Source organism: Anabrus simplex, chromosome 1 (genome assembly GCF_040414725.1).
Source record: "Anabrus simplex isolate iqAnaSimp1 chromosome 1, ASM4041472v1, whole genome shotgun sequence".
Lineage (NCBI taxonomy): Eukaryota > Metazoa > Arthropoda > Insecta > Orthoptera > Tettigoniidae > Anabrus > Anabrus simplex.
Window position 1 is genome coordinate 1360598302 of NC_090265.1, and position 23827 is coordinate 1360622128.

The following is a 23827-nucleotide window of genomic DNA, read 5'->3' on the forward strand; positions in this document are numbered from 1 at the left end:
AGAATTTACCAGTAGTGGCTAGGAGAGAAGGCAGGATAACTCAAATTTAGTAAGTCGCTGACAGCGGTATTCGATACTCAGACTCTTACTCTGGGTATACATTAACGCGAAAGAGTGTTAGTTGCGAATACCACGAAATGTTAATATGAAACTCATACACGGCCCCTACTCTTCTCAAAGAACATACTCTATCTCGCATTGTTACGCCTCCAGAAACCGTACAATTGGTGACTAGGACGTAAAAGCATTAATAAATATTGCAAAGAAAATCAAGAAATTTTAATTTCAAATGCACATGAATACATCTTCTTATTCTTATTTTTATCTGTTTACTCTCCAGGGTCGGTTTTTCCTTCGGACTCAGTGAAGGATCCCACCTCTACCGCCTTAAGGGCAGTGTCCTGGTGCTTTAGACTCTGAGTCTACGGATACAACTAGGGAGGATGACCAGTACCTCACCAAGACGGCCTCAACTGCTATGCTAAACAGGGGCCTTGCGGGGGATCGGAAGACTGGAAGGGATAGACAAGGAAGAGGGAAAGAAACGGCCGTGGCCTTAAGTTAGGTACCATCACGGCATTTGCCTGGGGGAGAAGTGGGAAATTAAGGAAAACCACTTCCAGGATGGCTGAGGTGGAAATCGAACCCACCTCTACTTAGTTGACCTGCCGAGGCTGAAAGGACCCCGTTCCAGCCCTCGTACCACTCTTCAAATGTCGTGGCAGAGCCGGGAATCGAACGCGGGGCTCCGAGGGTGGCAGCTAATCACACTAATCACAGAGGCGGACAAGTAACTCAACAAGGATATAAAATCACAACCTATTTGGATATCATCTCAAATGGGCTTTAATTTTCTCATTTTTAGTTTTCAGTTTTCAGACATCACTTATACGGCAAGTTGGAGTATGCATTTTAATTACCCGAAGCGTTCTCGTAGCGTAATTCCTAATGCGCTTACTTTTATAATATGAGGTACGCGTGTTCGAGTCTTCATTATGCCGTATATTTTTATTGTCATAATTAGTGTTATATTAATCTGTATGCCTCTTTTCATACGTTCTTCTTTTAATAATAAATTTCACTGAAATGTTGAATCACAATATTATGTCTACTAGAAAAGTGCTTTATATACGTGGTACTTATAGAAAGTGATGGTATGATTAATTCCAGTCATTATAGTAGTGAAGCATATAGCATATAGGACTGCCGACCAGGTAGCAGATGTCCTACCAGTTGTTCACCTAGTCTTCTCGTAAATGATTTCAAATAAATTGGAAACTATTCCATTCCCGAATTCCTCTTCCTATGAATGGAAATTTACCACAATTTGTTCTTAGCATTTACAGTATCTTCCAACTTTATCTGCATAAAGTTAAACATTATAATGCAATGCATTATCAGTAAATTGAAGCATGCGAAACTAAACGAGGTCACAGAGCTAGTTGCAAATAGAGGATCGTGGAGACACACACTTCAAATCAATTACGGGAACATGTTTTTGAACGTATGCCATGCTCCACAAAACAATACCTTACACCCAGGCATATTACCTACTAAACCTTTATTCTTCACCGTTGAAGTATATAAAAGAACATCGATGGATTCACGTTCATTTTCAGAACACAAACGAAAATGTCCAAATAGGGGCGAAAACAAAGTGATAACAGTCCTCCACAGTGGATTTTTATCACAGTTGGAGAACCTCAGTATAGTGTATGTCCTCCACGAGCATTTATCACAGCCTGGCACCTCCGTGGAATGCTCCGTATAAGTTGACGGGGGTCATGTTGCGGTATCAGGTCCTATTCTTCAATGAGAGCCTGTTCGAGGTCTTGAAGAGTCTGTGGTGGAACAGGACGCCCACGATCACTTCTCTCAAGCCTATCCCACACATTCTGGATGGGATTAAGGTCGGGACTCACTGCTGGCCATTCCATCTCTTGAATGTCCAGTTCTCGCAAAACAACTCTGGTGATGCGCGCTACATGAGCATTGTCGTGCATGAGTACGAATTCAGGACCTACGCCGTATGCAGCAAACAACACATACTGTAGCAATATCTGCTGGATGTACTCCGCAGCGGAGAGATTACCACGAACGACGACAGGATCCACATCATCACAGAACCTTGTCGGAATCGGTCGCCTTCCTGAACAACATTTGGCATGTACTGCTCACCACGTCGCCTCCATACACGTGGACGCCCATCACGCTCTGTCAGGGGAAATCTGAACTCGTCTGTGAACAACACAGGTCTCCATTGGCGAAGTTGCCAGTTGACGTGGGTACGGGCAAACAGAAGGCGAGCTGCGCAATGTTGCTGCGTTAAACGGGGCACTCGAACAGGACATTTGGGTCATAGAGACACTTCTCTTAACCTGTTCCTTACTGTCTGGTCAGACACCGTGACTCCAGTGACCCTCCTGAGGTCTTGTTGCAGTTCTCTGGCAGTTGCTGAACGACGCCGAAACGCACAGATGGTCAGATATCGGTCATCCTGTGGGGTTGTCATGCGTCCACGACCTTGTCCAATCCTCCTTGTGAACTGGCCTGTCTCATTGTAGCGATTCCACAAGCGGTGAATAACTGACGGAGAGGCATGGAGATCCACAGCAACACGACGAAAAGTCCATCCTTCTTGGATCAAAGTGACGGCCCTTGCGACTTAAACTCCTTTAAAATGTCTCACGGGATGTGCTGATTTATGTACAACGTGCTCAGATGACCGCAGTAGTCTGTATACCTCACAACGACACACGGACGCAGCGCTATTCACTTTGTTTTGAGGGGTCACCTGACAGTTTAATGCATGGCTACGCCTACAGATGGAGTATAACTTCGATTTGACATACTCTGAGTAGCTAAAGTCGCAAGGTATGTTGTACGACCATTGGAACCCCATCTGCCAAATTAACGTTCACACAAGAGACGTTACAAATCATGTTCCCCTGTTTTGTTTTGTTTTGTTTTGTTTTTGTTTTGTTTTTTGAACTGTGAACTTAATCAATTCACAGAAGCCTGCAGATAGAATGCTCAAAGGCGATAAGTCCATAAGGAAGATGTGTGTATATACGTACATGGAAGCACGTAAAAGACAGTTAAGAACAACAGCAGGGAACGAAAATAAATTTTTGAGTATAAATTACGAAGACAAAGAGAACCTTCGTATCTTCTATTACGGACCGAACGACTTGACCAATCTACTACGAGAATATTTTTCAAAACGCTGTTTTACATGACAGGACATAACTGGCGTAAGAAAATGTAATCTCGGGGTTTTATTCTCAATTAGGTATTGATTTTGAAGCTCATAGATTAAGGTCACCAAAGCTTGACATAATTCGTTGTTCATAACTCTAAGACTCCCCTTATTAGGCTTGTTGGTGACATTCGGCAGATACAAGCACAGGAAAATAAAACAATCGAAATGAACTTCATACATCTAAATATAGACAGCACATCAGTCGAAAGCAAGAAGTCGCTGAAAATCAGTCTAGCCAACCCCGTATAACGGTGTCTAGCCCAGGGTAGCTATCTAGCGCTTACGCGGAGGCGGTAGCACGCAAGCCAAAGTACCTGCTGATTTACACCCCCAGGTAGTTTACCTCCCGCGTAGTTGCCTGCCAGTTTACCAGCAGATGGTTGAACCGGCCCTTATTCGGTTTGTTACCTCAATCTCCCTTGTTTTTGTGAAAATACCTTCACAACAGTGAAAAAGCTGCAATATTCCTTCAAAGAGTATTTTAAATGTAGCAACTCTGTGTCGTTGGCTTCCGGCATGTTAAAGAACTCCTGCGAGACAAAATTCCGACACCCCGGCGTCTGTCAATAACTAGCGAACGTAAAACAAATAACGTTATCATTATTTTCAGCTCACTACAAATGCACATTTAATTAGAGTAACGCCGGGCTGAGTGGCTCAGACGGTTGAGGCACTGGCCTTCTGACTCCAACTTGGCAGGTTCGATTCTGGCTCAGTCCGGTGGTATTTGAAGGTGCTCAAATATGTCAGCCTCGTGTCGGTAGATTTACTGGCACGTAAAAGAACTCCTGCGGGACTAAATTCTGGCACCTCGGCGTCTCCGAAAACCGCAAAAGTAGTTAGTGGGGCATAAATCAAATAACATTAAGTAATTAATTAGAGTAACAAACCAAACGAAATAAAATTACACTGTAAGAAGCCACCGGAGACCACGGGTCCTTTATACTAATATACTTAGGAGGAATCCCTGAACAACGTCCGAAAATTTGTCAGTTCAGGTCGGGTTCATCCTGTATACCTGCAAATACACACATGCACATTTCCAGTGCAGACTGCTATACATAAAAGGATGCTCTCTGCAAGCTTCTGTAAATGAACTAATTGACTCCTTGACAATTTACTTGTATCAAGCACTGATGCATCATACAGAAAGTGTATGGAAATCGTCTCTTGGATCTCCTTCTGTTTCCTTTAATTCCTTGTCCGAGACCATCGTTATCTTTGATAACCTATCATAATCCGTTTTCTTGCCTCTGCTGGCAGGACTTAGTGTTTACAGTGCACTATGTCTTCTGGTATGGGCTAGAGCAATTTTGTTACTTTCATTGATCTGTCTCTGACTTATCCTTGGCTTTGACAATATGAAAGTGACTGAGGTATGAGCGATGCTAGTAATGCCATTCCTTCTGCAGCCAGTCCCTGCTATGAATGGTGTGAAAATGTTACTCATAGGGTAAGTTGGTGTATGTATTTCAGTGGGCTTGGCAGACTGATATGTAATAGAAATTTCTGGCTCGGTGAGGAAAGCAACGGGAAACTACCTCACTCCACGTTTCCCTAGTACGCCTCTTCAGTGATGCCTAGGCCATCTATGACAGCTGATGGCGGAGCTGTTGAGGATCCAACCAGCCTTAGGGCTGAAGACTGAACATACATAGGTACACAATCCATTTTCTTCACATTATTGCACTACTCAAGCCAGTTCCAATGCACACCTTCATCTAGAATGTTCTTTCCTAATACAGTATGTCTGTTCGGTCATCAGCCCGAAGGTTGCCTGGATCTTCAAATAACACCACCATAGAATTTTCGTCTCTTTCTATTTTGCTAGTGGTTTAAAACTGCACTAACTCACCAAAGGTTTCAGGCAATGGAAGGATGGCGGGAAGGTAGCGAACGTGCCTGGACCACAATAATTTATGTGGTGAACGATCGAGCTCGGAATGCCATTACTTAGCACCACCCATGTCTGTGCATCTTTCATACTGTCACAGGCATGAATTAGACTGCGACGTCCGGTGGAAACAGTATTTTGCTGTGACGTGTGCCAAGACAAAGATGAAAAAATACTGCAGCAGTCTAAAGCAAGAGACTAAAGTAAATGTGTGTGTGTACTTTTTGGTCATAAATTTAACTTTCACAACCGTATCACTATGTCCAGCCTACAGAAACCTGGAAAACAGTTTCCTTCTCAGCACAGTGTTTGCTGTTTTCATTCTTTCGGCATTATTTTACAATACTTCTCTCATTTTCCCTATCACAATATGATATCAAGTGCAACAGTTATGATAAAAGGTAACCTAACGTTTCGAAATGCTGTACGCGTTTAAAAAGCATCGAAATATATTCATGTGCAGTCTGATGCTCTCTCTCTCTCCCTATGTGTGTGTGTGTGTGTGTGTGTGTGTGTGTGTGTGTGTGTGTGTGTCAGTTTTGTAAAGCTTCCATCTCATTTCGTTACATGTGGTCCAGCAGACATCATGGAAAGCAAAGCATAATAATTTGTTTCACTGTGGAACATTGACGTGAAAATTGAATTCCATAAACACGACTGCTGCTAAATATAGCGTAGCGAGTGACCCATGTAGCTCTGACGTCACACATCGATAGCACTTTTTCATCTCCTCTGTCCTGCTCCTCCACTCCACACAGCCTCCAGAGCGCCCATAAATCTACAATTATTCACTCGCTGTGTAATGTCGTCAAGGTACACTTTTCTAGGACCCAGTTATTGAAGGACACTCGACTTTTTAACACCTCACTCATTCTGTAGTAATAAAATGATCGCTGAAATCAAACTTCAGATATGAATCGGCGTAGGCCGTTGAGACGATCTTATTATTAGCCAGGGTAAAAAGATATGAATCGCCCGTCTTGGATGAGGTATCCACGGTATCTCTCGCAGTTCTAATAGGTGACGAAATAAGGTACTTCAAGGGACTCGCAACTTGAGTGGTGGTTGTGATCATTGTTTCGAAGATGAAGTGCAACTGGGCAACTCTATTCGTCAACTCTATTTATTTTCCTACCCCGAAGGTATTTAGTTTGCGAAGCCTAGGCGGTCTTGACGCTCTTTTGTTTGCCGATACCTTCATTTTTCGAAGTGTCGGACTTCATCCATTTTCCAAGTGATTAGCCTAAATAGAGGATTTTTGATCAGTTGTACTTCCAACACCACCCAAGTAGCGAGTCCCTGGACTTTCCCTTTTCAGTCGTCTCTTAGCGTGGGTTGCTATCATGGGGCACCGAGCTGAGTATGGTGTTGTTTCTATCTGTTTCTGGCAGCGCCCTCGCTTTCTTACTTTCCTACCTGACGTCCCTTGACCCACTCTTATTCTATTCCGACCTCGACGATAAGTTTACAAGTCCTAAGAGGTATCTCATTTTTACACCCTCCGTAGCCCTTTTTTTTCTTTTTTTTTTTCGTACACTCGTTCTTTGAAGGGTCGGATACCTTCCATTTTATTTTCCTCTGGTTAGTGTTAAGGGTGGATGGTTTACCAGTTGTACTTCCACTTAAAACAACGCCACCAAGCTCGATAGCTGCAGTCGCTTAAGTGCGGCCAGTATCCAGTGTTCGGGAGACAGTAGGTTCGACTGTCGGCAGCGCTGAAGTTGGTTTTCCGTGGTTTACCATTTTCACACTAGGCAAATCCTGGGGCTGTGCCTTAATTAAGGCCACGGCCGCTTCCTTCCCAGTCCTAGCCCTTTCCTATCCCATCGTCGCCATAAGACATATCTGTGCGACGTAAAGCCAATAGCAAAAAAAAAACAATGCCAACGATGTCTTAAATCCCACCACTGTTGTTGTCTCGGATTTGATTCCAGGTACTGACATCAGTATTTTAATGGTTAAAATGTCTGGAAGCGCATCCGTGGTGAGTAAGTAGTATGCCTTCCTCTTATCCGAAGGCCGTGGGTTCGATCGCCGGCCAGTCCAGGGATGTCAGTTCTGGACTGAGGGATGGAAAAGGCTTCACTCGACGTGGTGAGACCAACTGAGGAGACGTTTATATGAGAGGCAACGGACCCAGTCTTGAAGGCCAAGCAATACGTTTGAAGATGTCGTTGCACTGACCACGTAGCACTCCACTACCTGCAGATGATGTGGTGGCTGAGCAGCTGACAAGCCAAGGTTTACAGATGGGTTATGTGTAGGCTACTACCGGTTTAGACATCTGGAAACGCTGGATAAATGCTGGAATGGTATTTCAATTACAGAACACGGCCCCTTTTTCCCCCTACCTAGCATCAATTTAAATATGAATACACACATATTCTCAGGTATCACATTCATACAAACCTCACAGACTAATTGCATACCATATTTTAAGCATAGACATCAATTATTATTATTATTATTATTATTATTATTATTATTATTATTATTATTATTATTATTTATTAATAATATTAATTAATAATTAATAATAATAATATTTTTTTGCGAAGGAGTGTGGAAAATCTTTCGTAAGTCACTTGTGAGGATACACACTCAACAAGTGTGTGGAGATTCTTACCCATTAAAAACCACACTCCCTTTTCCCACGACGTTTATCCCCGCCCCGAAAACCGCTCTCGCATTACTTCAGGACGGATGTCGTGCTTAATGCATCTCGTGCTTCATCTTCCTTCTTCTGCTTTACTGTCTGTCGTAATCGTCCAGGTCCTTCTTCTTCTGACGCAGAATATTTTCTACGTAGACTGCCACCTGGTCCCAAGATTCTTGACTTCGTAGCATTACTGACACGATCCCTTCTGGCGTCAATTCTCCCTGCATAACTTCTAAGCATCTTCTTTGTGGCAGCCAATGAACACACACAAAGAAAGTATGTAATACGTCATCGATATCACCGCAGTATATGCACACCGGACTAGTTGCTAGCCCTAGCCTATGAAGAAATTTTCGGAAGTATCCATGACCTGTCAAGAACTGTGTGAGATAGCAGTTCACTTCACCATGATTTCGGGCAACCCATACGCCCACAGAAGCTATCAGTCTTTTCGTCCATTTCCCTCTAGAATCATCTTCCCATCTTGTTTGCCATTGTTGCATTCTGCGACTAGGAGCCAAAGCCTTTGCCCTTTTCCTTCCTAGCTCTTCTTTTGTGAGCCAAATTTCTTGTCTTTCGAAGGCCAACAAGTTAATAGGTGCTACTGCTGCTACTACTAGAATCGCAGGTTCTGATACTGTGCGATATGCGCATGCAATTCGTAAAGCTGCTCTCCGTTGTACAGCTGCAATTCTTGTCCGATATTTCACAATTTTTAACGATTCAGCCCAAATTTCCGAACCGTATAGCAGTATCGATTGAACAATTGACATGAGAGGCCGCCTTTTACTATATTTCGGCCCCTTGATATTTCCCATGAGTCTACTCAGTGCAGTCATGGTTTTCGCCGCCTTATATGTTACCCATTTGATGTGGTTCCAATATGTAAGCTTAGTATCAAGCGTTACACAAAGATATTTTGTGCTCCTAGTTATTTCGATGGCTATCTGCCCGATCTGCATCGGTTCAACAGTATTAATCCTTTTCCTAGTAAGGAGGACAATTTTCGTTTTATGATCTGCGAGTTCTAACTTGTGATTTATCATCTATTCTTTGACACGTCGCATCACCTGATTCAATTTAAACTGAGCCAATTCTAGGTTACGGGTTACCATCACAGCAGCCATAATAATAATAATAATAATAATAATAATAATATTTGAATCACATCGACTGACTGCTAAGGTGAGAAATTAATTTTCAAAACTCTTTTTCCAAAACTTCTAAATTCTTCAAATGTCTGTCAGCTGAGTGGTGATCAAACTGCGACGTTTTACGTAGGTTACGGAATAGTTTACATCCATGTTCACCTTGTCTTGTCTTGGTATGTGGATGTCGAGTCTAAAGCATGAATGCTTCCTCAGCACATGCCAGACTGAATGGCTCAGAAGATATAGCGCTGACTTTCTATGATGGAGAGTTCGATCTAAGATTTGTTCGGTGCCATTTGAAGGTGTTCAAATGCACCACTTTCCTGTTAGTAGATTGACTGACAGGTAATGGAAACTCCTACGGGACAAAACTTCCGACATCTCAGCGTCTCCGAAAACCGTAAAAGTTTTTAATGTTACGTATTAGGTATAATATTATTAATTCATCATCATTTGTTTTTTATTTATTTAATTGTTTTCCAATCTATCGGTTAATAATCGGTTGCCCTTATGAAAAAACATACCACACAAGTATTTCTGTCCGTATTTGTACATGAATGAAGCCATTAAAATTTTCACAAAAAATTGACATTGACACAAAAGATTGATCCACAAACAATTTAAATGAATAGAGATTGTGTAAGTAATTTCGTAAAATATGAAGGGAACCTTTCAGCGCCAATAAGTCAACCTCCTAACGTAGCTTTCTCTTCTCAACAAAACTTCCGCAAAAGTGGGAGAACATTTTTTTGAATGGTGCCTCTATGGTCTACCAGACGCCCTGTAACCGTGACATTGTTGAGATAGTGGAGGTTTCTCAGTCATCATGGAGTATATTCTTCATAACTGAGCTATTGCGAGCTTTGTCATACGAACCGCATTTCACAGCCTAACGGGTATATGTTCATACCTTTTTTAACGTAGGTATTTTTCATATCTCTGATCGTTTCGAGATTACTCAGATTTCAAATATTGAATTAACATTGGCGCCAAGGATTCCCGGAGTGATAGCAATGGAGCACACTCTGCTCCACCTTTGTACTAGGAAGCACTAAATACTTGCAAAAATAGTTGCGTCCACCTGCATATGAACCGTCCATCCACTGCCGGCACCGACGGACGACCGGCACCTTGCCACCAAACACACTTGTCATACAGCGCTTGGTTCTTAAAAGGTTTACTTCGAGTGCACGGTCATCCCCTCGCAATATAATATTCCTTACTCATCTCCGATTCATAGTTTTAGTCGTTCATTTAACATTCTACCGTAACGGATCACTTGGCACAATCTATCGTCTCCATCGTATCACAAGCATTATACAACGGCATGCTATAATACAATGTCTATCGCGAATGTTATTTATAGTATATTTTCCTTTGGATGGTACGCTCGATTTAGGTTTCTGCCACGTAGATGGCAAGCAATGCAATTTAGAACTAAAGAAATATCTGTACAAAATGGTTTACCAGCGTCGAAGAATTATAAGGGGCTGGTATATATAGTGTGATTCACCCGCCCCTTCCAATGTAGTTTTATGCAACCCACAATATTCATTCCGTCCTGAAAACATCTGCCCTGTCGGTATGCTCAGACAACACAACCGGATATCTTGGTATTTACCGCCTCACCATGATAGGACGCCGTAATGTTATACTCGTATGAAACACTGGAAGGCATGCGTGTGCCTTCTAGATCATATGAACCTGACACGCTGGCAAAACACTATTTTGATATTGTGACCGCAGTAAACCTAATACTTGCTATATGCTGCTCAGTGTGCCGTACGGAACGTAGTGTAGTTGGTAAAGGCGTGGTGGAGGGGTCTTGCATGTCAGGTGGGAGGTTGGAGTCCGTGGCGAAGGTTACGAATTTTTGAAATATTTGTTTAATACGTACCGCACGCAATGTAAGTTCAATACGCGCTTTCATGCAAATTGTGTGTGAATGAATGTGTTTGTGGCCCTAAGAAGGACCGGTTAGTTAGCAGGTCGGACACATACAGACCGGAAACAATAGGAAGCCGCAAAAGTGGGAGAACATTTTTTGAATGGTGCCTCTATGGTCTACCAGAAGCCCTGTAACCGTGACATTGTTGAGATCGTGGAAGCTTCTCAGTCATCATGGAGTATATTCTTCATAACTGAACTATTGCGAGCTTTGTCATACGAACCGCATTTCACAGCCTAACGGGTATATGTTCATACCTTTTTTAACGTAGGTATTTTTAATATCTGTGATCGTTTCGAGATTACTCAGATTTGAAATTTCAATTTTAACCTGACAATATTTTATCGCAGCAAAAGTTCGACGTGACAACCGTTTTGGTTTATATACATTCGGACCAGGTGTCCAATAGATCGTCTTGCGCCCTGAAGCATTCCAGGTGTAATTGTTTGCCAGGCGTCCGTGATGAGTTGCCGGAGCCGGTCGTGGTTTACCGGCGCTTCAGAGGCTTCAGATAGTTTACTGTTGGCTCGTAGATATCCTTCTCCTCTCAGTCGACTGCCCCTGGGTGATCTTTGTCAGATTCAAACCGTACGGTGGGATCAATAAGATCCCGAAATAGTCTTCCTGTCGGCCTCTATGATATCTATTCTCCGTGTACTTTGATTTTCTGAAACACAGTGGACTTTCTCGTAAATTTCGTAGTTCTTGTCCGTCTTCATGGCTAAATGTTTAGCATGCTGGCCTTTGGTCACAGGGGTCCCGAGTTCGATTCTCGGCGGGGTCGTGAATTTTAACCATCATTGGTAATTTCGCTGGCGCGGGGGATGGGTGTATGTGTCGTCTTCATCATAACTTCATCCTCATCACGACGCGCAGGTCGCCTAAGGGAATCAAATCAAAAGACCTGCACCTTGTCCTTAGACACTCCCGATACTATAACCCGTACGTCATTTCACTTCATTTCGTAGTTCTTCTCAGCCAGGACTGATGCCTATTGCTCACGGTAAAATGTTTCGTAAAATTTGTTGAACAATTAATTGTATAAAACTTTGGTGAAAACAAGTTGTGTTGCTCACGGTAAAATTATTTTATAAAATCCGTGAAAGCATCAGTATGGCCATCTATGAACTCACTTCTGAACTAAGATTGCTGCCATCTATCGCTAAACTTTTAAACCAAGAATCAGCTGTTCAACTTACAGTTTGTTTGAGAGTGCGGCTCCAAGAAACAAAGCAAAACTTGCTGCTTTAGCTGCAATTATATGTTGTACAGTCGTAAAAAGAAAGAAAAGAAATGCCAGGAAATGCTGGACTCGGGATTGGATGAAAAGAAGAGAAGAAGGTAGAGGATTGCTGTCGTTTGTCAAAAATTAGTTGAGGTTAGAAAACCAGCATTCATATAGGAATTCGGCGATTGTGTTTTCTGCCTCTCTTCTTGCACTTCTGTTGTGATAAAGTGGCGTTTTAAGTTCGTACAAACAAGGATATTTCTGGTATTCGTCCAGTAAAACACTAGCAGCTTCCTTAGTCCACCCGGATCCTGCCATTTTAGAAAGAAGTGTTTGTTTACAATCGAGCTTCACAATCTTCTCACGACGTAGCGAGAGCGTCATCGTGATGTCACCTTCGCTGATTGGTTCGTTTCGTAAAATTAATTTTACGGAATAGAACATGTCCTATTTTATCAAAAGTGTTATCAAAGGTTTCATAAAACTTGAATTTGACCGTGAGCAACAGATATTTTATAAAATTAAATTATTGTACAATAAATTTGACAGAAAATTTTACCGTGAGTAACAGGCATGACACTGTCTTGTTCCTGATCAGATAGTGTTTTGTACTCCGCTTGAGTGTGAATGACGTTCTTCAAATGTCCCCCCACAAGAAGAAGTCTAACGGCGTTAAATCCGGTGATCTGGTTGGCCTAGAAACAGGGCCTCCTCGTTCTATCCATTTCCCCGGCAGTTCCTCATTCAGGTGGTTAAGAACGGGCAAAGTAGAATGTGATAGAGCTCCATCCTGTTGTAACCACATCGTCAAACGATCGTGCAAAGGTGTATCCACCTGTAGCAGTGGGAGTTCCTGACGCAGAAAGTGAAGGTAGCGTGAGCCCGTCCAATGACCCTCAAAGAAATAAAGTCAAATCAGGCGATCCCCCAAGATTCCACACCAACATTCACTCCCCATCGTACTTGATGGGCCGCCTGTCGCACCCAGTGAAGATTGTCCGGAATCCAATCGTGCATGTTGTGTCGATTGACGTTCCCTTTATTGTGGAAGCGTGATTCGTCCGAGAACATGATATGCGATATGAGTGCTGCATCATTGTCGAGCCTGCCTAATAGCCATTCAAGCTTCGAAATCCCACCCCTGGAGCTCTTGGTGCATTTCAAGGTGGCATGAATGAATTTTATCTTCATGCAGTATTCGCCAGACAGACGGCTGGCCGGTGTTCACCTGTTGTGCATTCATCCTTGTACTGGTGTGTGGATTACTACGAGCTGCCTCCAGAACGGCCTTTTCTGTTTCACTCGATGTAACGGGCCTATCGCGGACTGGTGGCTGGTTGGAAATCACGCCTGTTGTCCATAGGCGTCTTTCAAGACGACGCAATGTCGTAGCAGCCGGGTGTCGCCTGTCGGGATAACGTTCCTGGTACAGACGCAGTGCCTCGCACGCGTTTTGTCTTGATTCCCCATAAATGAGGAACATGTCAACGTATTCTCTGTGGAAAACCTTCTGAATGACAGCAGAGATTACAGTACAATCAGGCCCTAACCAGCGGAGTATTCGCAGGGTACAAGATGAATAACAGCGTCATTCTACTGTTTGAATGTGGCAAACGTGGATCAAACATCACACCGATGCAAAAATGTTTGAACGATGCAGTATTCCGTCGATTGGTAGGTGAACGCTTAACCACATCCGCTACGCTACACTGCTGGAAACATGCTGGTAGTACGACGACTGCCGAGAACATACGCCATCCGGTTCGGTGTTTAAGACATTTATTACTCTACTGTTGCCTAGTTTTTTTGCGTTTATTCCTCTCTTCATTACACCCGATCACGAGGCACGTCACATTAACATATTTACGTGGTAAAAGGACATTGCTACATGATTTCAAGACGTCATATTCTTTTTTTTTTTTGCTAGTGGCTTTACGTCGCACCGACACAGATAGGTCTTATGGCGACGATGGGATAGGAAAGGCCTAGTAGTTGGAAGGAAGCGACCGTGGCTTTATTTAAGGTACAGCCCCAGTACTTGCCTGGTGAAAATGGTAAACCACGGAAAACCATCTTCAGGGCTGCCGACAGTGGGATTCGAACCCACCATCTCCCGGATGCAAGCTCACAGCCGCGTTCCCCTAACCGCACGGCCAACTCGCCCGGTGCGTCATATTTTGCGAACGAATGATATAACACTTCGCTAGGGTTCAGAATCGTGTGAAAAATGTGCTCACTGAACATTAGTACTATACAGTACGCCTGCAGGGACATGTCACCCCTATAACAAAGCGCACGTTAGTTGGGCTGCAGCGAACGATACTGGAAGTAGCTGCTGAATCACACTAAATACATTATATCAACGAATTTACTCTATTTTCTTAAGAAAAATTCCTTGCTTGCTTGGGCCTAGATTCTGCCATCACTGATTATTATATGATGCATATAGCAACTTTCATTCAGTTCCTACGCTTTATAATTTCCTAATAGCCTATGCTTTTTTTTCATCACTTGACTACTTTCGAGTGCATTACATTACGATTTTTATATATTCTTAACGGCCTGTACTCACCCTTCAAGTATATCATTAGTTAGTTCTGAAGACCGTCTGTGAATTCAAATCAAAAAACTATATCAACCGCAAATCTCAGATTTCCTCTCCTTGAGTAGTGACTCCTTCTCCAAATTTTTGTTTGATTTCTTTTATTTCTTGTTCCATAAAACTTCAAATAAGGAAGACGTTATGCTGCAACTCTATCTTTCTAGATATTTCCTTCTCTATTTTTATCATTCGTTTCTTGTAACTACAGTTTAATTTTGTGCAAAAGATAGATAACCCACCGCGCTAATAACTTATTCCATTCACTTTAAGAATCTCAAAGGTGGTTGAATTACCACCTTTGCCAAGTACGCGGGATTGTTCTTATTCAGTCACCTAAAATCTGACGCAGTCAGTATTGCCTCGCATGTTCCTATATTTCACCGGAGATGCATTATTCTTCTCTCACTTTGGCTTCAATGTGTCTTTCCATTATTCTGTAAATAATTCGTATTATAATTTTGCTTACATGAGATACAAAGCTAACGGTAGGTTTGTTTTCACACATTTGTTAACAGCTTCATTGTTAGGTACAGAGACATAAATAATCATTGACAGTTCTCCTGTCTCATATACCACGCAAACTGAATAGAATATTAATAATAATATCACAAAATGTGCTCAAGTGTGAATCATTTAGAAGTACAAACTGTTGTTAAAGGTTCCACTTGTCGTTTGGAATTCTTAGCGTGGAATCAGTCACAATATTCGTTCCACACTTCATGAACACAGGCAATGCCTAGTTCATGAAAATGTTTGGTTATGCATATTCTATGGTGGAAGCCATGGAGTGCAAAACGGGTCATTACGTGTCCCAGGTTATAATTCGTTTACTCTGCGTCTGTCGTAATCATGATGTTCGTTGTGTAGAACAGGCATCGTAAATCGGGGGAGAAATGTCTTAGGAGCCAGTTTGCTCCCCGCTCTCGAGGAAGGAGAGCAGCTTAGCGAGCAAGTAGGGGAAGTGCATGACGTAGTATGTACTGAAGGCCAGTGGCGCAAGTACAGTACGGCCACGGTATGTAACCCGCCTGACTGCTTCTCTCTTGTCACGTGACAATCACCCGTCCCGAGCGGACCAAGTAACACCGGCTCCCTAGAGCAACTACGTGATGACGTCTGGTGTAGAACTCGCTCCATATTCCTCTTCTCTCTCATTGTCTTTCACCCAGCAGTTTCACTGAGTTATTAATAGTTGGCAGAAGGTGTTTTATTCTGGCTTTCTGGATCAGGAAAGATTCCCTCGTTAATTCGTAGGCTAGGATCGAGTGAGTATACCTTTTTAGGCCGTTGGCAGCGTTCAGCAAGCAGGCATCTCATTGTGGAATTGGAAAACACAGATCTACTGTGGTTATAAAGTGGATAACAACAGAATCCCCTCTCTAACATTGTCTAACTTGATATGTTATACATGCTTTAAATGTCATATAACATGTTTAAACACTTTCTCTGTAAGCATATTCAATATAATTACCTTTCGTTGACTCGTTCACGAGGACTGACAGTAATTATGAGTATATATGAGCAATTATCGGTGTGATGTCCATTCTTAAGTTTCTGTAATCATAGAGCATTTCCAAAAGTTCACCGAATCGAAATGATCAATAGGATTTAAATCAGGACAACAGTAGACAGAAATCGTTAGTTACGAATTCAGGACAGATCACACGGAGTGAACCTGGTGTTGTAATGATGCTAAAACGTGCTCAAATAAAAATTAAATGGATATTTGTCTTCGATTTCTGGAAATTAGTAAGTACCTTCTCAATGTGGAATTGGAAAACATAGAGCTGCTGTGGTTTTAAAGCAGATAACAACAGAATCCTCCTCTATAAAACTTTATAGCTTGACATGTTATACCTGCTTTAAATGTCGTGTAACATGTTTAAACACACAATTTCATTTTTGGAATTCAATATAGGTTGAATTTGTGTATATAAAGCATAACATTTAGTATGGATTTTAATTCTGTAGCTTTCTTTTCTTGCTCATTGGCATTGTGTATGAAGTGTGTGTGTGGGTGGGGGGGAGTGGGAGTGTGTATGTGGGTGGGTGGGTTTACAACCGTGTCCAGTTACCACACTGGCGTATAAGGAATGATTACCAATAATACCACTAATCTCCAATTGAGGTGGGATGCGAAGTGTTGTCACGCTCTTCCGACCACTATATGGAGCTTCGTATTTACGATACCAAAGTATAGCTTGCTATGAACAATTGCCATAGGAGATTAGGGCCTCTCGACATCCACCTATTTTTACTGCAAATAATCTTGTGGCTGACAAATTCAGCTTAGCTGAGAGATGGTCTCGTGAATTAAAATTGTTTGCCCCACCAGAGAGTTCAGAAATTCAAGGCTTAGCCGAGCAGGTTCCTGGCTTTGTTCAACCTAGAAATATTTGGTCGAAACTGAACAGAATTGGGACCAACGTATGTGGGGCCTCCCGTCCTAATGGGAAAAATCCTTCAACGTGTTAATAATGATATAGTTTTGGAAATTTCGAAGTGTTTCATACATTCGGTAAATTATGTTATTTGTCGGTTTGTGTTTGTTTGTCTAGAATGTCTTCCTGATGACGCCACTTCAAAAGATCTGCTATCGGTAGTTGAGGTCATGTGAATACTATTTCTTTTTACAAGCGAATCGACCACTAAGGAACACGCTACAACTTAATTTCTTTCTCTTCGTGCGGAATTTTCTCTGTGTCTAATACTCCTTCATGCGTTCGCTGGCCTGCTTCCGTAGTTCATCGGTCCAGGCTCTTCCGGTCTTCTTAGATTTTCCTGCAGCTTGAACCCCTTTCAAATTATTCACTGTGTTCCTAAACGTATTCCTTTCTAACAGCTGAACTTCCGAGATGCTTAATCTTTCCATATCCTTCTTCGTTTCCTTAATCCATGCTGAAGTGGTCCTTTTTCTCCAGAAGTAATCAAATATCTATTTAGTAAGTCTGTTTGCGTTCAATCTGTACAGACGTCCGAGAAACGCCAGTCTCCTTTTCTTCATGGTCTGTGAGATTCTTTCCACCTTCTTGTAAAATTTTTTTGTTGCTCCGAAGTTTCCATCCGCTTTCAATTTGGACAGCTTCCATATTTTTTTTTCTGAGGATTCTTCTTTCCAGGACTTCTAGCTTCTCCAGCTTGTAGTTCATGGACAGGCATTCACTGACATACAGGCAATCTGGTTTTACCACAGTGATGTAATGTTTTAATTTGGAATTTCATCATAAGCATTTCTTATTGTAGATGTTTTTGTTTTTTCAAGCCGTATGCTCTCTCCATTTTTGATATCCGATCTTCCCTGCAGTTTTTTCTAGTCCATTATCCTGTATGGTCTCACCAAGGTACTTGACATTCTTGACCATTTCTATCGGTGCTATCTCTGTTTCCATGAATTGTGGTCCATCTTTGATGTGTAGATATTATTACTTGTTGACTTGCACTAATCAATTAGGGAGTACGAATGAACCATATACTGTATTCTACCTGGTAAGGTACCAGAAGATATCCTCAAATTCTAAATAACGCAATGTACTTCCTATGGCTCCCATTGATCTTTTATCTTATTTATTCTGCGATACTGAGGCTTCGCTTGTATTGTTACAGCACTGTTTCGCCATCTCGTACCGTCGGGAACACCAGCGCCAGTACGAGCTGCGAGCAGGGACCGAGTCAGACTGCAAGACTTGGATTGAAGCCATACGCGAAGCGAGGTGAGTACTTAGCTCAGAGCTAACCAGAAACCTTCAGCTTCAGTGAGATCACATCGCAACTCACCTAAGATTTCGCTGATGTAATCTAGTGCCATGAAATGCTCGTCTACTAAATATTAACGGTGATTTTTAACAGGGAGTTTAGGAAATTGACTTCGGAACTCGTGAAAAAACGCAGGGAAAATGTATCAAGTTCGTTTGGCCAGCCCCTGTAAGGGCCGGATGTTGTGCAATAGATCATGCGCATACGACAGATAAGCTGTGTGAATCATCATTTTCATCAGCTCTTTGTCCTCTCACCCCAAAGAAGAGTGGACTTCGGCTGACTGGTAACACTCCCCTCCGCTGTCGCCAGTCTCCAAGCTGATAAGGATGTCAAATTGCAAATGGAAAGCTACGGTGTGACGTGAAACTTCCATTCTTTGTTTCGGGAACTTCCAGTTAAATCTTGCAACTGATTTATGGTGCAGGATGCTCTACGCGGTATCCATTCGTTCGAATCTCTGCAAAGCAATGTAGGAGCTTTGAACTGAAAATTTATGTCCTTGCTTTCCGGAAAACTGCAGATTTTGTGACTGTAATGCCATTTTCTTCAACGAAATTTCAGGTAAGTTGCGATGTGATGCCATTGAAGCTTGCCAATTTACCATCACATTAAGCCAAGTTGTATCTGGTAAATAATAATATTACTTAATGTTCCTTTCATTTTGTATAGAGTTAAGAGAAACCTCGTTGATGATATTTTGTATGATGGGAGCTTTTTAACTTACCGTAAGTCAAATATGCGCACTGTCATATTTGTTCATCCTGAAAAAGCCAGCATTCCCAGCCAAGATAGAACCCACTATCTTTTTTTAAAAAAATAATGGTATTTGTTCGTGGCGTCGACCTCTGTAGATCTTTAGCCACTACTTGCACCAAATGATATGAACCTGCGTATAATTGTAATTGCGAAAGTGTAGAGTGTTGAATGTGAGGAAAGGAATGTTAAGGACGACACAAACACCCAGTCCCCATGCCAGTGAAATTAATCATTTACAATTAAAACCCCTGACCCGGCCAGGAATCGAACCAGAGGCCACCAGGTGACAGGCGGACGCGTCGCCCCCTACACCGCGGGCACGGACACCCGCTACTTTTTTGGAACAGAATAACAACGATTATGGGGAGTTTTATATGAAATTTTGAACTTGTTCAAATTACGAATACCACCATGTTCTAAACATAACTTTATGAAGAATCACCACATACGATGTTGATAATATTGGTCAATCAGTTCTTCATCTATGAATACTTTTATTTAATTCTACCATGCAACAATAAAAATTCACCTAGAGCCATAATTGTATTATTTATTACGTTAGAATTTGGCCACATGGTCGTTAACACATATAGACTATAATACTCTGATTCTTGTCAGGCAAAAAATGAAGGAGGGGAAAATTTTAAAATTAGTCAGAAATAAGAAACAGCGAATAACCACCTATATTTAGAAATGGCGCTTGAAAATTTATAAGTAGTGGTAGGTGAACGTAATGCCATTTTTCTGAAATAGGTATAAATAAGGTATTATTCAAGCATAAAGTTAAAAATGCAATGTTTTCGACGAAAACGACCAAAATTTTAGTCACGGAACACCCTTCAGCTACTGTAACACTGGCCAGAAATATATACAGTGTTTCGGAATTTCCATTATAAACTCTTACGGATCGACAGCTGAGTGAGTCACTGGCTTCCCACCTCGGCAGTCGCCGTTCGAATCTCGGCAAAGCAATGTAGGAGTTTTGAATTGAAAATTTATGTCCTTGTTTTCCGGAAAACTGCAGATTTTGTGACTGTAATCTAAATATCAATAGTCCTTAAAGCTATAAACATGGGTGCTTGATTGCTTACTTCCTATATTTATCAAGTCCCGAGGCATCGTATTGTGTTACGACTACGCCGATGGATTCAAGCAATCCATTACAGGTATTCTGGGTCAAAATCGATAGTTTTATATATTATAATAGTGGTATAGTGTTGCACTAACACATGGAAGGTTTTCCATGACGCCAGGATGGAAAATGGCTGGGAATGAGAAGGTAGAGACCGTGGCCTTAATCGAAGTACAGTCCTATCACTTGCCTGGTGTAAAATGGAAAAACTCGGAAAACCATCTTCAAGGCTTCCGACGGTGGGCTTTGAACCTGCCATCTCCCGGATGCAAGTCCACACCTCCGCGACCCAAACTGTATGGCCAACTCGCTCAACTTTAATATAGTAAAGAGTTACTATAAATACACGATACAGGCTTTAGGACAGGTGCTTATAACAGCTGAGCAGGAAGTAGTGGTTGTCTTTACAGCAGGAAAATGATAGGGACGAGAGCGGGGAACACAAGTGATGGCTGACAGAACATACAGTATGGTGTGGGAGGGAAAAACGCTATGCACATAGTGACTGTTCTGAAAGATCCTTACCGAGCTCGATAGCTGCATTCGCTTAAGTGCGGCCAGTATCCAGTAATCGAGAGATAGTGGGTTCGAGCCCCACTGTCGGCAGCCCTGAAGATGGGTTTCCGTGGTTTCCCATTTTCACACCAGGCAAATGCCGGGGCTGTACCTTAATTAAGGCCACGGCCGCTTCCTTCCACTTCCTGGGCCTTTCCTATCCCATCGTCGCCGTAAGACATATCTGTGTCGGTGCGACGTAAAGCAAATAGCAAAAAAAAGCTAGTAGTAAGTTCAACCTATAGTATTGTAAGCTTAGTATTAAGCACTGGAAATACTTTCGATTTTGACCCAGAATACCTGTAGATTAATGTTTTGTAAGGAAATAAAGCAGAAGGTGCGTTATACTCATTAGAGAGGTGCAGCACATTTATCCTATAAGTGATATAACTAGGAGAACAAATAGATTCTTCCGTAAATGTTTCGAAAGTTTGTGTTTAAATGTAGGAAATGAAACAGTCAGTCGAATACATTCAGGAAGTTAGCTGTACATATGTGGAGAGTAACACCGTACGGACGCAGATATGTCTACTGAAGGTGATGTGAAAATATCTCTTATGTATCTCAATTATGGTCCTTCTATATCTGAAATGAATTGCACCTGTATAAGCCACGGCTCAGATTCCCTTTATGGGGAAAATGTTTTTTTTAAGAACACACCACCACAACAGCAATAGTAGAAAGAAAACGCCACGCATGTTCCAGGGTCAGTGTACGTTTGTATCACCAGTTTTCACATCTCTGATTTATACGCATTTGAATACACAACACCTTACGTTAAAAGACAACAATAAATTATAGTCTGTTGAGACACGTTAACAAATACACTTCTTTGTTTACAGTTGTGATCATATAGGCCTACGTGTATTAGTTGCGAGATTAATTCAAGAGATAAGTTTCCTAAGTATTTTCTTGCTAAATAGGCAAAGATAGATGAAGATAAGGAACACTTCTTCATTTTTCGGTGTAATCACCAAAGCATTTCTCATAGCGTAAAATGAGTGTCTCCTATTTTTCTACGATAGAACATGGCGTCCTGTTCGGTGAACACCTTTTACTGATTCAGCATTACACGTCTCCCCAGCCTCTTCATTTCATCAATAGCTTTAACGAATACGTCTGATAAACGATCACTCCGCAGTTAGTCTTTCACAGTCATTCGATCCTGTGCAAATTCACCACACTATTTACGCAGTTTTTGGACATATTTCACTTACTCTCCGTTTATACAATCCTCATATGAATATTAAGAAATTCTCTGATTTTTCCCGTAGAAAACGATCACTGCACGGGTAAAGGCTATGTAGAAGGGAATAATGGAGTCCTCACGGAGCTTTTAGTAAATTCACCGATTTGCATCATTCCCTCTGTCACGGTTCCAGTTTACTGACTCCTGCATCGGTGTATTTACAAATCATCGGATACGTACGTTCGAGCGAGCTAGTACCGTCCCTTTATTTCTGAGCAGTAAAACAGGGAAATCCACTTTTTCGACTTACCCGTGTATTATTGGATTGGCTACGCGCTACCGGTCGTGTAGGTGTAAACTTACATTCAGAAGATGATGGGTCCGAATCCCACCGTCAGCGACCCTGAAGTTGGTTTTACGTGTTTCATATTTTCCCACTAGGCGGCGCTGTACCTTCATCAATGCTCTGGTCACTAATTTCCCAATGGGGGTAGTTAACAAGTTGTACTTCCCCTTAGAATAAAAATATCCACTACAACTGTCCTTCCTCCTTCCACTGTCACCGAAAACCTATACCTGTTAGAGTGACGTAAAACGTCTAGCCAAGACTTATTATTTCGTACGGTACGTGTGATTTACTGATTGACTATCGTAAGAGGAATGTGAGTACCGTGTAGCGAAAGGTAAAGGCTATGTAGAATGGGAGAATAGAGTCCTCCACAGAGCTTACAAATTTTATACCGTCCCAATCGAGAGGACCCAAGCGGGTTGAAAGAATTCCTTGCAAACTAAGTAACAGCAACGTCAGGTTCAACTTGAGCCCCTTGTTTGCCACACACCTTTCATTAATCTTGCTCCGGACACTATGTGCACCTATTGAGAGGGAAGTGATCATATATCTCATAAAGTATTCATTTCAAATTAATGTTAAGCATGTTATTTTAGTTAATGCAGTAATTACAGTATTTTCTAAGCAACAATAGTAATAATACTATCCCCGTTAACCCGGATATACTCAGCAGTAGGCACAAGGATCTCGCAATCAGTTAAATTCAGGTTTTCCCATCTGTGATATCAGATTTTTTTATATCCTCCTGAAAATTCACTTAGAATTAGCTTATTTAACAGGATAGAGAGTCAAATATTTGTAAAAAAGGCAATATTGATAATAACATAGCGGTTAAACCTTTTTAGGTTGCGATCGGTCCAAGTACATCCATTGCGTATAGCTCATGAGGACATGATGGTATCAGTGGAATCAGGGATTGTCGTAATAAATATGAGCTTGGCATTACTCTCCGACAGGTGTCACATGTTCGCAGAGTATCTCGTATTCATATTCTTAACCCATCCCAGATGAATGTTTCCTGGATCGTACAAAATACCTAATCAACACCTCCATGACATATTAGATCCTCTTTTAGATTCACAAGTGCAACAGTATGTGCTGGGTCTAGAAATCGGTAAGTCCAATCCAAGCACATGTAAATTTGAGTTCTCTGGTGGATATGATCGTAGCTGAGATCGCGTGGCAGTATCCTCCTCAGAAAAGAATTGATGATTGGTCTAATCTCCCTTCTGAGATTGTATAAGATATCCCACCCTACGAGGAAAATCTTGGTCTTCAGGAACCAATTCAAGTTCATGCAAACTGATGGTCTTGGCGTGATATGTTAAGGCAATGCGCTAACACGT

The 23827-nt window shown here is 41.8% G+C and overlaps 1 protein-coding gene across 1 annotated transcript in view; it reads left to right on the forward strand.

The window, feature by feature from the left end:
• Positions 1-23827, forward strand: part of LOC136859048 (ras-specific guanine nucleotide-releasing factor 2) — a 1472247-nt gene that overhangs the window by 447629 nt on the left and 1000791 nt on the right. The window contains exon 3 of the mRNA XM_068225766.1: positions 18348-18454. Within this exon, the coding sequence (XP_068081867.1) occupies positions 18348-18454 (107 nt within the window). The remainder of the gene's footprint in view (positions 1-18347; positions 18455-23827) is intronic.